The sequence below is a fragment of the Vitis riparia genome, chromosome 8, assembly GCF_004353265.1.
Source record: "Vitis riparia cultivar Riparia Gloire de Montpellier isolate 1030 chromosome 8, EGFV_Vit.rip_1.0, whole genome shotgun sequence".
Lineage (NCBI taxonomy): Eukaryota > Viridiplantae > Streptophyta > Magnoliopsida > Vitales > Vitaceae > Vitis > Vitis riparia.
Window position 1 is genome coordinate 9476558 of NC_048438.1, and position 17109 is coordinate 9493666.

Genomic DNA, 17109 nt, shown 5'->3' on the forward strand with positions numbered 1-17109 from the left:
TTCAAATCTTATTTTGTTTAGTTATTTAATTTTTAAATTTATGAAGTTTTTCTTTAATTAATTAATTAATTTAATTTTAACCATAAGATATTTATAAGATGAAAGTAAGATATTTCAAATTTGTATAATTTTTGAGAGCCAATATCTGGCCTTGGAATGGAGGGGAAAACGTCGTCGTTTTGGTCCCAAGAATCACTCTATAGGAGCCGAAAACTCAAATTCATCTTGAACGTGTTTTTCCCTCTCATTAGCTTCGCTTTCTTGAGAAAATATACACCAAAGAAATCAGTTCTTGTTCCCTCTCTTAGATCTCTCTCACGATATCTACCTTCCTCTCTCTTCTCATCAACTCCATTTCCCGCACTCCTTCTCCTCTTCCCCTCTCTTTCCCACATATTTTCTCATCTGAAAATCGCCCACGGTCATACCCTCCTCCATACCCACCTCTGTTGCCCCGTCCGTGTGAAGTCCAGGTGCAGCGCCGCCATCTTCTTCCACGGCCACCACTGCCGCATCATACTCAAGGTGGGTTTTTTCACCTATGAATCTATAAATTCTGCTTCATCATTTCTCGATGAGCAAACCCTAGACTCGTTGAAGGCGATCACTATTATATTATACGTTGATTTAAAAACCCTATATGGTTGCAGAGGACGGTCAAGATTAAATGGGCGATTTTTCTCAAAGTGTTGATGTCGAGAAGCTGATTTCTTACAGCGACGATCTCGTTGAATGTCTCCGGGGCAAGAGGGACATCGACAGCCTGACGCAGTGTCTAGAACATTCTAGTGCTCTTCAATCAAGTTGCGATGCCGATTTCGGTGAAGTTCAGAGCTTGGTTCAAGGTTCGTTGGTCCTTAGTATTTTCACTTTTGATCTGTTTGGTTGCCCTGAAAATTGGAGGAAATTTCAATTTATGCCGAATATTTCTATTAGGCTCCGTTGAATGATGTAAAATCCAGGTTTAAGATTCTTTTGTTTTTCTTGCATTTTCTGAAGAACCAAGTAGAGAATTACGCATGTTTAAATCTTTGTTTAATTTGCAATCTTGTTTGGAATTTATGGCTAGTTTGCCAGGAAAATGTGTGTTTTATTGACTGGAGCATTGTGGGTACATTTATGGACTGGAAAGACGGGTGCATATCGAATTCAAAGTGATTGGGTTTATCAATTATTTTCTTGTGTAGCTCTATTGGTTTCTACATACGGAAGTAGGTGCCTAAAAGAACTGTATAAAACTATTTCAAGTGTGTAATTGAATATTGGCCTTGTGGACTTAGCTGAACAAACATTGTGCTTATGTTATATGCTATAAGAATTTTTGCATTTGCAAGTCCATTGTTGTCTGCTAAGTTAAAATCATGACAACCCTTTTCCGATGTGATTGGTCTAGGCTTATTGCAATTAACTTCTTATATGCCTGACAAGTTTATGTGTTATGATAGGGCAAAGTGTGTTTTCATACAAACATTAAATAAATAAATAAATAAAAACAAAAACAAAAATGAGAACCCTCTAAAAATAATTCAAATTTCATACATTCTCAATTTAAGGGTGGGGGTGGTTGCCAATGTGGAAGATCTAGCTAGGGTTTTGGGTTGTAGAGTAGGGACTCTCCCCACCAATTACCTAGGCATTTCAATAGGGCTCCTTAAGTTAACAAGATAGCTTCATGATTGGGTGCTAGATGAGGTGGAGACTTTTTTTAGGTGATTGCAATAATGGATGATTTGTAGTGATATAGAGGATAAGATGGTTTGGATGAATCTGAAATGTGGCATATTCTCAGTGCATGAAGAAGGATATTAACATTGGATCAACTTAACAAGAGGGGTTGGAGAATTTTGAGTAGATGCTATTTGTGCAAAGGAGAAGAAGTAATTGTTGATTACTTCCTCCTCTATTGCTCAAAAGCAGTCATGCCATGATAGCTGATTTACGCACTTTGGAATAGAGTGGGTGATGCACGCCACAGTGTGAAATGCCTTTTTGAGCTAACATGGATCTTTTGTTACATGCAAAAAGCGTGGAATAGAGTGAGTGATGCACTCCACATGGAATATGAAGAAATCTTGGAAAACTACTCCTTTGTGCTTACTTTAGATCATTTGAAAGGAGAGAAATAAGAGAACATTTGATAACACTACAAAAGTGGGTCAAACAATTAAACAATCCTTTCTATATAATTTTTTGGAATGAATAGTGTATATATGAGATTGCTTCCTGTCCCTGATGGATTTATATCTATGCTTTTGGTTGGCCTTTTGGGGCCTTCATATATACCCCTGTATGCTTTTGTGCGCGCCTTGTTAATATATATGATCTTTGTCTATCAAAAAAAAAAAAAAAAAAAGAGTTATTAGACTAGTAGTTCATACAAATCCCCAACCTATATGCCAAAGAAAGAAACTATCACAATGTACAAGTATAAATATATATTTGTAGAGAATGTTGATATTTGTATATGTGCCCTTTTTCCCATCGTAATGTCCTGTGTACTGTAGTTTATAGCTTCTCTCCCTATTGTTAATAATATTTCCTTGCTTCCTAGTAAAAAAAGTGTATATGTGTCCTTTTTAAAGTTCTACATTTCCAAGTCCATCATGGTTCCCTTCCCTAAGAGAAAATCACTCAAAAAGAAAAAAAAAAAACATTTTAAGCAGAAGTCTTTACTCTCATTATCCTCAAAATCAACAATGGAAAATTTTAAATGACACATTTTTCAATATTTTTTGCAATGGTAGTTAATTATGTTTAAGTTTCAATGTCCCACTTGCATCTGTAATGAAATGAGTAGTTTTCCACATTGGACACTCTTTCACTTCTTTCCTTCTTGTCATTCATTTCTAACCATAAAATACTCGTTAAACAGTTAAATATGATATATGGTAATCCTTTTTAATTTTTTAATTTGATTTTTCTCTAAAACAATTAAAAATAGTAGTAGTAGAAAGTGCTTTCACTGCCACATTCTGTATTGTATGTAATGTATTCGTTATCAGACATTGCACTTAAAAATGAGATGCATACTGGAGATATGTATTATTCTTTTTTTTACGTAAAAGAGAACAGACCATATGTAACATTATGTCCTGTAAGTGTTTTATAGCTATGTCCCAAGAGATAAAAGATTTGTGTCTGTTAGACTGTTACTTAAATTGACTCCTTCAAACTAAACAATAAGATGTAATGGGGCACCAACAAAAGAACTTAACTCCTTTGATTGCCAATTTTACTGATCAATTAAAGTATGGATCTCCATGATACATGTTAGCATCTCTTTGAGGAACAACTATAGAGAAAAGACAAGTTCTTGCAACTTCACAACTTTTATGGCCAATGTACAGTGAAGAAAAAGAATGATCCACTGGTTTGGCATCCCTCTCAGTTCTCACACATATTGCCAATTTGTGATAACCAAATTCCCACTCATCGAATTGTTCTCAGCCATTGTTCATGCAACTTCAGAGGTATGAATAAGCACCACAGATCAAAACCAGAGTTTAATTTAATTCACTATGCTGAAATTTTAAAAATGATTTTTTAAGGTTATTCGTTAGGATCCAATCAACCAGGAATTGTTAGCAACAACAAGATGGCAGTGGGAGAATGAGTGTAAAAATTTTGAGTTCCAATCTTAGTGCTAGGGCTCCATCAAGGCTGAACTTTCATCTCTCATTAACTAGAGAAGCTAAAAAATTCAGGTCTATCTGAGCTTTGTAATTGGAGGTGGTTTTTCAAATATAAGCAATGTGATCTCAAGGGGAATAAAAACATCTTGGGTTTCTTTATCCATTGAGACACATTTGTAATGATGGTATAGATCAATTATCATCTCTTTTTGGAATTGGTTTGCTATGTTTGAAGGTTTCCTGAATGTGGCAACTCTGATGTGAACATCCTTGAACTGTATGGAGTGTTAAAAAGATACATCTGTTCCTTGGCATAGCTTTATGTTCATTTTGTTCCTTTTTATCCATTCTTATCCTTCTTGATATTTATTTTTTCTCATATAAAAGAAACCTCTCTACAAGAATTGAGGAGTGTGTACAGGCAAGGGAAAATTTAACAAATCTTAAACCCATGCCTGACCATGGCTACATTATTTTATTTGTTAAACATAATTATCCATAAAATGAATAGAACAGAAAACAAAAGAAAAATGCACCATTTGGTTCAGTACTAGGAATTAACATCACATAAGTTCTCAATGCTCATATATTGTTCATTGTCATGTAGGTCTTGTTAATACTAATATTATGAGGTTGACAAATTCTCTTATGGAGCAGAGTATCAGAAAAAGATAGATGCTTGCAAGCAGAAAACGGATGAAGCAAAATCTGATGCAGCTACAGATGCAGAAATAAACTTTCTTGAAAAAGAGTTGGAAGGGGAGCTTCAAAGAGAACAGATGCTTAGGGAGGAGCTTAGATGAGTATTTTACACCTTAAATTTGTGACTTTGAGATTCATGCTTTATGTCTCAGTGATATTGATTGGTGATTTGTGTCTGTCTATCTTATATGAACACAACCATCATCTATGAGATTAATGATCTAGAGCATCAAAGGGTTTCTGTTGAAGAACGAAATCAGATTGTGAAGAAACTCAAACAAGATGATCAGCAAGCAGAGTAAGTATATAGATGGAAGGTCTTTTAAAATACTGACAAGCTTTTGCTCTAAGCATATCATTCAAAGTTTGTATGTGCATGTTTGAGATTGGTTGGGTTTGGTTTGTTTTCATTTCTTAATAATCTTGTTTATCCTTAGTCATCTACCTGTATGCACATAGTAATTTTACCTGCAATGTCCAATTGTCTGTTTAACCATCATATGTTGTTGAGACCAATTATTATCGTAAGTCAATTTGTGAGATTTTGCCTCATCCTCTTTACAGGGAACAAAGACCCTTCTCTTGAGAAAGGGTTTGGTCTCTAGAAATTTGAGATTAACAGTTTAGTTGCATACTAAAAAATTGATACAATGTTCTTTGGTCTGCAGGAGCAAGCTTTCAATGTATGCTTCCGTCACAAATATCATTCCTAGCTTGGATGATGAGCTTAAAATTTCTGGCCGTATCCTTCTGTCACATACATAATCCATTAATTTTTCATCCTTTTTGTGTGCCTGTATGTGTGCTAGTGTGGTGTGCATGTGTGTGTATCTTCAGATCTGAATAGGTGGTTCACCATCTGGCAACTGGTACCTCCTTAACCGGATGAACTTCAGATATTGTGGAAAGGAATAAGAAGGTGGTTGAGAAGTTTGAATTTGACCCTGCAAAGTTGTCTGTCTTTGATACATGTAACCGTATATGGAAGATGATTGATAAGTGAGAGTCTCACATTTCTTTGTTTTATTGTGTAGTTCAGTGTGTTCAGTTCTTTGTTTTATTGGTCTCTTCTACTCGAAGACTTATGTTATCAGATGTAATTTTTATGTTATCAGTATAACAGAAAGTAAATAAACTGTCTGATGCTGGTGGTTTAGGAGTGCAGAATGTGGGAAGTTACTTGGGTTAGTTGAAAATGTTTTTTACTCATGTTTCCTCAACTTTGTTTTTGAACTTGTGTTATGTTGTTAACAAATAGCATGATATTTCATATTTATGGAGAATATTAATAATTTACCCTGTGTTAATTATGATTGTGATTTTTAGTAGTTATCACAATTCAAATTAGCAGCTAGCGAGTCTGATGATACTTCACCACATAATGTGGCTATGAATCCATGACAAGGTTTCCAGCTCATGAGCCATTTTCTCAGGCTTGCTTATCTGAATGAACTCACTGTCATGTTTCTAATTAATTACGTTAAATACTAGCTGATGTTCCATTGGATACGCTGGAAAAGTAATTTTGTAAGCCTTAGTTTGGATACATTTTCTGTTTTTTATTTTTAAAATTAAAAATTAATAATAATTTTTATGTAATATCTAAGAACCCTTTGATCGAAAGAATTGAGGTATAATTTTTTTTATTATTATTTAAATTTGAAATTTTTTGAAACTGAGTATAAATTTATTCTTTTTTATTTTAAAAATGAAACAAAGAAATATATTTACTGCTTATATAATAAAATATTATCACAGCATTTAGATATTGGAAAAAGAGAAAGGTAAAAAATATTATTTATATATTGGAAAAAGAGAAGGAAAAAAGAAAGTAAAAATAATTTTAAAATAAACATTTTCTTAAATAAATATAAAAATAAGTGACGAAAAAAGAAAAGGAAAAACAAAAGACATAAAATTTGATTTTTAAAATAAAAATTGAAAATTTATTTAATTTGATATTAATAAAATGTTTTCTTATAATTAAAATATTAACACAGTAAAAGAAAATAAAAATAAGGGCAGAAAAGAGAAAAAAAATAATGAAAATAAAATTTTGGGTGAAGAAGAGAAAATATTAACACACACTTTAGACGTTAGAAAAAGGGGGAAAGGACAAAAGGGAAAAGGAATAGAATAAAAATCGCCCACCGTGGGGCTCGAACCCACGACCACAGGTTAAGAGCCTTGCGCTCTACCAACTGAGCTAGACGGGCTAATCCACAAGAGAAACGAATTTTTTTATATTAATTTAAAAAGGACACTTTATAGGCATTTGATTATTTGTTTAAAGGGAAACTCCAGGATCTTTTAAGATTAATCCTTGCCAATGTCCTCAACTCATTACAGGAGATGTTACAGAACAATGATGAAAAATAAAGAAAAAAAAACCGAACCATGTAAAAAAAAGCTAGCTTGTTGGTCCATGATTGAAAATATATATAATGTAATTCTTATTATCGCTCAATGTCACCAAGACTTCCTTTATATTCCCTAATCCTCAGCAAGGCTGTCGTAGGTGGGCATTTATAAAAGTGAGAAATTAAGTAAAGTAATAGAGGAATGGCCCAAGTGGAACTTTAGTAACAAGAATTTTGTTTCGTGGTAACATAAAAATCAGGCCACAGCAGTACAGAAAGTGGTCCTAGAATTTGGTCAAAAGGAAGGGTTTATTAGGTGGACAATGGTGAGGAAAAATTATTCCTAGAAAATAGTAGCATTGTTTGATATCACATCTCTTCCTTTTAAGAGTTTTTCTATTTTTTTATAATTAATAATTATATATATAAAATAAATTTTTATAACTTTTATTTATTTTCTTTTAGGAGCTTATTTTATTTTTTTGCAATTAATAATCATCTTTTATATTTTTGGAGTCTCTCATGTTTCTATTTTTAGTTTTTTTTTTGCTACATCCATTGTTTTTTAAATTTATAAACCATACATGTACAAATATTATACATTAAAAACTTAATACTTTTTTATAAATAAATAAATAAATGATTTTTTTTTTTTTTTTTTGCTAATCTATCCTTTCATATAATCGTGGTGCTAGTCAAATCCTTTTAACTTAAAAAGTGTTTATAAAAAATATTAGGTATTTGATGAAATTTAAGAACCACTTTTTAAAAATCTGAAAAATCACTTCTAATATTTTTTTGGGAGACATTTTATATGTGATTATTTTAGAAAAAACAAAAATAACACTTAAAAAAAACATTTTAAGTGGAAATACTTCGAGTAGAATCACGGTAAAATGCACTTTAAATAAGATTAGATATAATTTTATGAATGAAAAACTGTTTTCCAATTGTTTCTATTTTTAGGATAAAATAAATGAGTTGATTAAGATGGTAGTATTCAAATCTTTGCAAATTAAGGGAAAGGTTTATCCTATTAAAGGGGTTTTTGTTCTATCTTTATCCCTTTTGGGAAGGGTTTGATCAATATTCAAATCCCAACTTAGCATCAAAATCCAAGGGATTGTGGAGGGTCAAATTTTCTAGTACTAACTATCAATCATGTTGTGTAAGCCTAGTGGACCAACAATGCTACAATACCGAACACACATATCAATGGTGGGTGAAGATTAGACCAATATTCACACCAAAAGCTCTCTAGCCATCAATGCAGTGAGTGGCCCATTATCTAGACCAAATTAGTCTTTTCTGGTTTACTTTTATGAATTTTTTGGTCTTGGATTTGGTAAAAATTTTGAAAGTTAAAAGCCTTATATGTAGGCATAAAAAAGAACCCAATGCATGTAAAGTATCCCAACTTGCAAGCACAATGCTTTATCATTCACCTTGACTAACCGCTCTTTGCCTAAAAAAATTGAATATTTGAGGATAGTGGCCAATTCTTCTAAAAGGAGTAGACGAGCACTCTCGAGCATTAAGTTGCTTTGACAGGTCTATATATCAAATCATGATGTTTACTTTAAACCACTGCCACTCCTTATTTAGAGACTCAAAAGTATAATATGTCAATATGTCAAGGGTGAATAAGAAAGGAATTAATAATGATGGTTACTCAAACATTAAAGGAAAATACCAAGTTCCAAAGATATCAAGACCAGGGGTCAAAATCCTTCTCAAAGCTAGTCCACCAACAACCAAAAGTTTCCAACCAAGTTGACCATATCTGTATCAAGTAACTTTTGGATTTCATATATCATATCATTGTGTGTATTTGATCTGGTTGGGCTAGTTTGGTTTAAGAACCAACAAGAAAATACTGAAGGTTTAATGGTTTACACAAGATCCAAAAATTTCTCTAACCCCTTGAAAAATTTAGGCAAAGTACTCCAACTACTTCATGATCGATATCTTGATCCTTAACCTTGATGTTTGATGAGTTTTCCTTGTTTTAAGCTAGTTTTTAGTAATAAACAAGGACAAATAGTGCAAGGACTCTTTTGGAGATCTGAGTAGGAGGATGGAAGGGGTAAGAATGATCAATTATTCCAAGAGTGAATGATTAATCATACTGAGTTAGGAGCTAAAGGTAGGGATGATCACCAAAACGATCAATCGTCCTGAGAAAATGCGTGATTGTCCTGACTCAGTGAATGAACGATCAAATGCCCTGTATGTACCTAGGTTCTTAATTCTCTTAGTACCAGAGGAATCGCGATCAAAACTGCCACTAGGTGCCCTGTAATACTTAGAAAAATTCCATTCCTAATTAGCAACACCAATTCATATATTCATTATTACAAGGGCTTTCATATGACAGAGTAGTAGTACATATAGCACAAGTTATATACTACTCAAGTTGTGTAGATCATCATACTCAATCTCTTCACACATGACATATATCAAAATACCCCTTAGGTTCTATCATTAATGCAACAAAAAGGCTCTTCCAAGCATTCAATCAATCACCCTGCACTCCCCACAGGGTGCTGCAACAACTGAATCTGAAAAAAAATTTGTTAATAAGGTGAGTTAGCAAAGCTCAATAGGATATAGGTTAAACAAAAACAAAAATTAATTAACGAGTATGATAAGAGTTTAAACCAAAAGCCGATAGCACCCTATATCATTACATTAAAGGATCTATAGATGTGCATAGATTAAAAAGGCATTGTAGGTGATAACCATCCATGTATCCATTTTGCCATGTTTTATGTTTTCATGTCACCTTTAAAACCATGAACACATAAGACCACTATCAATCTTCCTCACCATGTTCTTGAGTTTCATACCACATGTGACCATGGACACATAAGTTGGACTTGAATCTAAGGACATATATCTATGCCCCCTATTACATCCCATGGAGATCTTTGCAAGGATTTCTAGGGTCTTTCACCCACAATGTGACTCAGCCTTCACTAACTGAATTGAAACTGATTGTTTCCAACCAAGAGATTGCCTTAGTTGCAGGTCAGTTTCTCAATAGTTTAAGTTGGGTTGATTATTATCTATGAATCCTCATTTAAACCAGTATAGCATGAGGGTGATACCGTTGCATTCTCGGTCTTTGTTCATAAGATATATACTGTTGTAGTTGGTGGACATATTAATTAGGTTTGAAAACATAGCTTAAATCCAGTTGGCTAAATTTTTATTCTCAACCATCAATCCCACTGGTTTTAGTTACATGTGACACTGCAACTAGCTACTTATCCAAGCTCATCAGTTGAAAAAATGGGCATAAACAAAAGAGAAAACTGTGCACAAGCAGGAAAAGACACAGAACTTTCCTTAAAGACAAATTTTGTACAATGATAGACCTGGATCATTATGATTATCATCGGTGTGTACCCCATTACTCATGCTGATCTGATGATTACAGGGAACCCAAGGATGGGTGTTGACTGGCTTCCCATTCTCTATATCCATGGCAATGTAACAGGATCAGGTAAATTCCTACTGCCCTGCTGGTTTGAAGTACTAGTGCATGCAGTATTAAAATAAAATTTGGAGATGCCTCTCCCAGAATGCTCTTGAGTATTCTATGAACCACATCCATTGTTGAACTTCACAATCTTCCCAAGCTGGAAGAAGTCCCTAGCCAAATCTACAGTTCTGTTACAATACCAAAGTGTGCAGTCTCAATGTTTGAAAAGAAACTAGAGGATCTTGTGATTATATGTTCTTTAACAATCCAACAGCTTTTGCAACTTGCAAGTGCAGGGTAATTCCCACCTGTGTTAATATTTGTCACACTTGTGGAAAGGATTTATGGGATAAATACATTGGATTAAAAGGTTAATTTGAATTAAATTAACCTGGTGTCATAATTTCCAAGCTCTGCTGAGAATACCATGAATCGATTTTGAAGACGGAAGAATTTTGGATCAAATAAGACCTTCCTATCTGTGCTCTGGTGCCAAAGATTAACAAGTCCCTGTTGACTTAAAAAATGGTTCCGGACCTCATTTATATTCTTGAAGAGCTTACATGCTTTCCTCATAATTAAAAATATATATGGTATACTGAAAACACAGCTCAGGAGATCTGCTAGATGTGGAGAACTTCCAATTAAGCTTGGTATTGATGAATTGGAAATTGATAAAATTTTCTAACAAAAACAGAAGCAAAGACCAACTCTAGAGAATTGGTACATTTGCATCCTTGGGAGAGACAACAACCATTGTACTGAAGGAATGTGCCCTTACATGGTAGTCTCACTGAAAATCAGCCAAACATGATCTTAGAACCTCATTTGATTGCACCGCTACACAAATTGAAACCCCTAACTACTTACTTCTGGACCATTCTGTGCCTAATCTTTTGTTCAGCAGAAAAGTTAGTATTAATTTAGTGACTGAAGGTTGAGTTTTATAAATCTGGCTGCACACAAGAAGTTTGGAAGAGTTATCCATTTGTATGTGTATGCATGTAATTCTACCTGTCTGCAGGACTTCCACTCTACAAATTAATTACCATAACAGTGGAGCAGTATCGATCCCTTCTGCATTATCCATTGAACTATCAATGTGTATCAATTCCTTCTGCATTATCCACTGAACTAAACCAGATATGTACGTTGGCCCGTGGGGCTTGAACCCACAACCACAAGGTTCAGAGCCTTGCGCTCTACTGACTGAGCTAGACGGGCTTGCTGATGTTAAAAAATCTGTTCTTATCTGTACAAAACTCTAAAATCATCACTTTTTATAGCAATTCCATTGATTGTTTGAAGGTAAACATTATAGGTTGCCTCAAGAGTTTGGTGAATCTGAACCCCTATTGAGTCCTTTAATATGAGAACTGATCCTTCCCTTTATCCACAATTCTTTTTTTCTATGAAAGCAAGAAATGGAAAGTATTGTTCTAAATTCTGCCTTATTCCATGAGATCTAGAAGCAGACATATTTTCCAATAATTGGCATGGACAAGATAACCCCTAAATATAATCTTTGGGATTTGGGTGTTTATTGGTCATAGCCCATGTTCTCTATAATACTCAAAACTGTAATCTATGTAGGGAAGGTCTAAGTTTTCAGAACATTAGTACTTTTATTCAGATAAGCCATACATAATGCATTCATCACTTGTATATGGCATCATGGCATACATTTAAAAAAAGAGTATGCCTGCTTAAGTCCAAGTCATTTCTGCCAGTAAAATTAAAGTTCTATTCAAGTAGTTTGAAAGTATGTTTCAACTTATACAATGAAAATAACATATTCCACAAGCATATGAAACAGACTTCTTTTCCATGTTTGCCTCGGTAGCAATCTAAAATGGGTTCCTCTGGAAAGCCTCTCTTCTGAAAACAGGATTTCCAATTCATGATATTTCTCTATTTCAGTCAGTGCCTCGATGCATGTAATGAATTTCATATAGGAATTTGATTAAAGAACTTTGATATAGATTTAAGAGACATGCATCTTCCATCTAAATATGTCAATTACACACTGGATCAGTACCTGGAGCGCTAGCTAATGTAAAGAAAAAGGATATGAACTCTGCAGTTTACTGGGTGGTGTAAACCATGAGTAGGATCCTGCAGGTTTACCAGTTCTGGCGGGACATCAATTTTGCACAGGCTTCCACAGTATTTAGTAAGCATTCATCTGAGCCATGCTGCAAAATAGAAAGTGAAACAGTTAGGACTCTCTTCCTTTTCCTTTTCCTTTCCGTTAGTTCTCTTAGCAACCAGAGGGTAGAATTGAATGAAGGAAATGGCAAACACACCAGATGAAGATGGAAAGTTACCTGGCACTTGAAGTGTTTGCCCCTCTGTCAGCTCAGCATTGCCCCAGGGAAGCAGCCTAGGACAAAGAGTTTCATGGTAGAGAGTCATATTAATTTTGTCAGGATCATCTAATGAAGATTAAGATGGAGATATGAACAAGAGCAGCAGAAAAGTAAAAAGAAAGGAAGAGAAGAGTTGAGGTGAAGAAGCCATTTCTCAGAGCTTAGTAATGGTAAGCCCCTATATTGTATGCATACACATAGGCTTCTCACAATGTGAATCACTTCCAATTTGCTTAATGAAACTACATTTTCAGTCTCCTCTTTCTCAGAAATTTATTATGCTTTACGAAAACTGTGACAACTATGCTTTTAAATTACTCTTCTTGGATTGTTACTAATTGCCTAACCACCAAAACAAAACACATTCTTTCTAAGAGAGAAAGCATAAAGTGGGTGGAACTCCCCTTAATCAAGTCACCTTCAGAGTGAAGAAGGGGTGTTCTATATGTTCACACTAGCATAAAAATGAGCATTTATGTGTTTAAGTGGAAAATTTCATTCCATTTTTACTGACTCTTTCCATTGTTGACTTGTGTATCCATTCCGAATTGAAAGTAATTAAGAGGGTTAAGCATCAGCACTTATGCATAACAAGTGTCATCATTTGCAGTCTGCATACCTCCCTCTTTAACAATGAAATGAGAAGTGCCAACCCTTGGGTGAAGAATTACGAATCTTCAGGTCATGTCTCTTTTAGCAGTAAAGCCTCTTTATGGTTGGGAGAGTTGAACTTGAATCACACTGAATACTAAAATGGTACATAGACAAAAATATATAACAAAGCCTCAAGAGAATGTTGAAATAAGCTCCACAGAAAAGCTAGTGGCTGCCAAAAATGGAGGGGCTGCAAGTCTTTTAGAATTTCATGCTGGAGGAAGCTGCAGGTTCATGTGAGATGATTTGGCTTAGGTTAAGTCAGGGTTAATTATTATGTGTCAACTGGTCAGCTAAACCAATAAAATCAGGTAAGATCATTGCATGTAAATCAGTCTTTGCTCAAAGTGAGGATTGTACTTGGTGGGTATATTAATGAGGTTTCCAAACCCTATCTCTAATTCAGTTGGGCTACTTCATATATCGATTGTCTTTTTATTTAGGATTAAGAAAGGAAAATTATTATGTGTGTTTCTTAATCTATGAGGCATGAGCTTGCATTTACTCTGTAATGGTTGCTCCAATCCAACTTCTATAAAGGAGGTTGGGATGCCACTGTTTCTTTTTATTTCTTATCGATATCTCTGTGGCTTTATGATTTATCACAATATCTGTTTGTGATTGTTGCATTCCATACTGGAACAATAATTTTTAATGTTTAGAACTACAAATAGTTAGCAGTCAGACATGATAATATTTAGATAAATTTAGAAAAAGCAAAAGGGGAAAAGAACCCAACAGAGGAGATTCTTAAAAATAGGAAACCAGAACAGAATCTTTAAAGTACTCCAACAGAAAGGAGGTTGTTCTGTACCTGATAAGGGTTTTTCTCACCAGCATACACAACCAGAAGCATAATTACAGCAACTTCAGGGACCATGGATCAAAAAAAGATGCTTTTGACGTGAATAATACTCACTCTTGCTTTTTTTCAAAAATAAAAATAAAAAAATAAATCTATACTGTTTGAGGCTAGTAAGAGAAGCAATTCAATACATCTGTTCATGTCATATTTAGTATGTTTCATTCAATTTTACTCTGCCCAACATCATTTTGATCGACAAATCATATGGCTTTGCTCTCGACTCCTATTGGCAAAGTCTTTTTTAGTCAATACGATTTTACTAAAATAATGTGCTTTTTGCTCAAAACTATATTATTCCAGACCTTCACTGGATTTTAATGATCTTTTTAGCATTGTATCATCTTATAATTCTATTAGAAGACTACATTAAATTTCCCATGCCTAGCAAGAACAGCCCTGCAGTTTGTGCTTTGGATGCCTTTTCTGGGTGCTCTTCAAGATTCAATGGAATATGTAATATCTTCCAAGCTAGAAGAAGGTTGTATCTCATTCTTTCAATTGAAATAACAATGTTAGACTGAAGTTCGATGTTTGGACTGAAGTTCAATGTTTGAAATGAAACTCAAAGCTCAACTAACAAGAAAGAAAAAGGTTTTGTGAGATAAATGCCATGGATTGGAGGCCTGAATTAGATACATTTTTCTTTTACTATTTTCAAACTCAGCTGGGAATAGCCTAAATGGATTGGGAGAAGCCATGAATAAAAAAAAAATTATTACTCATAGAATTCATAGAACCATTTGTATTATAACTCAGAACCATGTTTACAGAACCTACAATCTATAACATTTCAACAGTATCACTTCCTTTTCAAATGTAAGGCAATATGAATGAGCCATATAAGTTGGTCCGCCCATTATTTTTTATATCTGTAATAGGCTAGCAGACTAGTAGACTAGCAGACTAGCAGCAGTAGATTGAGCAAAAGCTGATGCAGAATCTTGTAATCCTCATTTGGCCATGTCCATAAAGCTTATTACAAATTTGTGATTTTCTTTCCTGGAGATGAAGTGGTAAAGTTTTTTGCCTCATTAACATAGCAAAGTGGATTGATTGGATTTTCCTCCACAGTCGAATTGATGCTAAGCTGAAATGGCCTGCAAGCCTCTGGCACATTACCGCCTCTATAAGCCCTGCAGACATATGCTACAAAGTTGTTGTAGTCCTGCATTCATGGGAATAGAATTGTTGAGAGAATGAAGTAGTGTTGTTGAGCGAACCATGTTGAGTTTACAGACAAACCTCTTTCAGTGGTTGATCATTCACTACAACCCATGGCACACCTGTATGAGGAGGATTAAGAAGTGCAGTTTCTTCACCATATTTGAGTTCCAGCTGCAGTAAACATATAGCAAAAAATACTTCATGATGAAGGTTAAATAAACTATGAATCCAATTCATATATCATACATGGTAAATGATGAACACAAGAGCATAATGGCATATGCAGATGAAAATGAAAATGAAATCAACCAACCTGGTTTCCATATCCACTAGTGTAGCAGTCAATAGGCACCTTACCAAGCTGTGATCTGTCAAAACAAGAAGCCCACTCAGCTTGCTTTCCCTCCAAGGCTAGATACTCAACACAGTAAATAAATCTGAAATGCATATCCTGCATAGAATTGAACATGAAATTTAGCAGAAAGCCGAATTATGAAGCATCTACCATGTCTCTAAAAGGCAGTTGCATACTTCCTTTAGAAACTGAACATCAGCCCTCAACCAGAAATATAACATTGCATTGAGAAGGCAATTCTCTGATTTAATAAAAACCAAAGGAGAAATTAAAAGGGTATTTTGCTTTCTTTTAAAATTTAAAATTTTTATTTTTTATTTTTATTTAATCTTATTTTTTATTTAAAAAATTTTTGGATTGGAAAAGGGAAAGAAGGTCTTACCACACGGGGATAGATGTTGATGACACAGGCTTCCACAGTATTAAGTACGCATTCAGCAGGGCCATGCTGCAAATATATTGTAAAACCCAAGTAATAAAACAAAAAAAAATTACAATCTGTATCAAATTTAAAATTCAAATGTTTTAGAGTTGATCTTAATTGCTTTGCTTTGTGGTTTGGTAGGCGAGATAACATAAGAAAATCCTTCTTTTTTGGGGGGAGGGGAGAGAAAGCAGATCAACGTAAAACCTTAAAACACCAAGGTGCTGATTTTTATTTTCCTCTGTTTTCTTAGCAACCAAATGAAGTATGTACAATTAAAATGCAGAAAAACAAAGAAAGCCCAGATGGAGATGTGGAAATGTAACCTGGCATTGGAAGGTTTTGTCTGGTCTGAGCACAGCGTTGCCCCAAGGGATCATCCTGAGATTAACTATTGAAATGAGTCCATTTTCAAAGATTTTCAGCAAGTCACGTACAATGAAGTTGGAGCAATATGGACAGAGAGTTTCATAGTAAACAGACAGAGTAACTCTGTTGGGATCAACTGATGAAACTGAAACACCAGAAAAAACATCTGACGAAGAATGAGATGGGGAAGTGAAGAAGAATGTTAACAGAGTAGAAATGAGAAGAATGAGAGAGAGGAGTTGACGAGCAGAAGCCATTTGTGAGAGCAGAGTGGTGGAAAGTGGGGGTAGCCTTGCCTTCACTTCTCTTTATCAGTTACTTTCTCTTTTTCTTTTTCAGCGGTCATCTTTATCCTCTTCTCCTTTATAAAAAGGTGAAAATAATTATTAATATAGCAATAAAAACAAAATAAAAACAATTGGCTTATTAATAAATAAACAAAAGATAATATTGTTAATTAATAGTATCAATTATATTATTTTTGTAAAGGTCCACTCCCTTCATTGTGGCTCACGATCCAATGGTTCTCACCACTTTAAAACAGGTTTAGAGGAATTTATAGATATATATATATATATATATATATATATATTTTTTTTTTTTAAATTTGATATGAGAGATCACGGTACCCTTTCATATTAACGTCTTTATTGTGTTTTACAGGATTATAAGACCAAATAGATAAATACCTTAATAGGACCAAACAAATTCTTATATCGAGTTTGAGT

At 34.2% G+C, this 17109-nt stretch overlaps 2 protein-coding genes and 1 non-coding gene across 3 annotated transcripts; 1 reads left to right on the plus strand and 2 right to left on the minus strand.

The window, feature by feature from the left end:
- The first annotated feature begins 236 nt into the window (after nt 1-236).
- Nucleotides 237-5614, plus strand: LOC117919876 (kinetochore protein SPC24 homolog). Its single transcript, XM_034837152.1, has 6 exons — nt 237-525; nt 651-845; nt 4290-4431; nt 4531-4632; nt 5003-5076; nt 5231-5614. Exons 2-6 carry the CDS (start codon nt 668-670, stop codon nt 5335-5337), a joined length of 603 nt encoding a protein of 200 aa, XP_034693043.1. The 5' UTR covers nt 237-525; nt 651-667; the 3' UTR covers nt 5338-5614.
- Nucleotides 5615-6478: 864 nt separating this feature from the next.
- On the minus strand, nt 6479-6550 carry TRNAK-CUU. Its single transcript has one exon. It is a non-coding gene; the product is annotated as a tRNA-Lys (tRNA).
- Nucleotides 6551-15029: 8479 nt separating this feature from the next.
- On the minus strand, nt 15030-16645 carry LOC117920981 (gamma-interferon-responsive lysosomal thiol protein). Its single transcript, XM_034838715.1, has 5 exons — nt 16339-16645; nt 15971-16036; nt 15547-15684; nt 15312-15404; nt 15030-15234 (listed from the first exon to the last, which is right to left on the minus strand). The coding sequence occupies exons 1-5, from the start codon at nt 16636-16638 to the stop codon at nt 15046-15048; spliced, it is 786 nt and encodes a 261-aa protein (XP_034694606.1). The 5' UTR covers nt 16639-16645; the 3' UTR covers nt 15030-15045.
- Between the last annotated feature and the right edge of the window lie 464 nt (nt 16646-17109).

What these genes read in the sequence shown, in the direction of transcription:
- LOC117919876 (XM_034837152.1), top strand. Translation starts at nt 668, where the DNA reads ATGGGCGATTTTTCTCAAAGTGTTGATGTCGAGAAGCTGATTTCTTAC. An exon ending in CAAGATGATCAGCAAGCAGA is followed by an intron (nt 4,633 to 5,002) that starts GTAAGTATATAG and finishes TTTGGTCTGCAG; the next exon opens with GAGCAAGCTTTCAATGTATG. An exon ending in TGAGCTTAAAATTTCTGGCC is followed by an intron (nt 5,077 to 5,230) that starts GTATCCTTCTGT and finishes GATGAACTTCAG; the next exon opens with ATATTGTGGAAAGGAATAAG.
- LOC117920981 (XM_034838715.1), bottom strand. Translation starts at nt 16,638, where the DNA reads ATGGCTTCTGCTCGTCAACTCCTCTCTCTCATTCTTCTCATTTCTACT. An exon ending in ACAAAACCTTCCAATGCCAG is followed by an intron (nt 16,037 to 16,338) that starts GTTACATTTCCA and finishes ATATATTTGCAG; the next exon opens with CATGGCCCTGCTGAATGCGT. An exon ending in CTAGTGGATATGGAAACCAG is followed by an intron (nt 15,405 to 15,546) that starts GTTGGTTGATTT and finishes TGTTTACTGCAG; the next exon opens with CTGGAACTCAAATATGGTGA.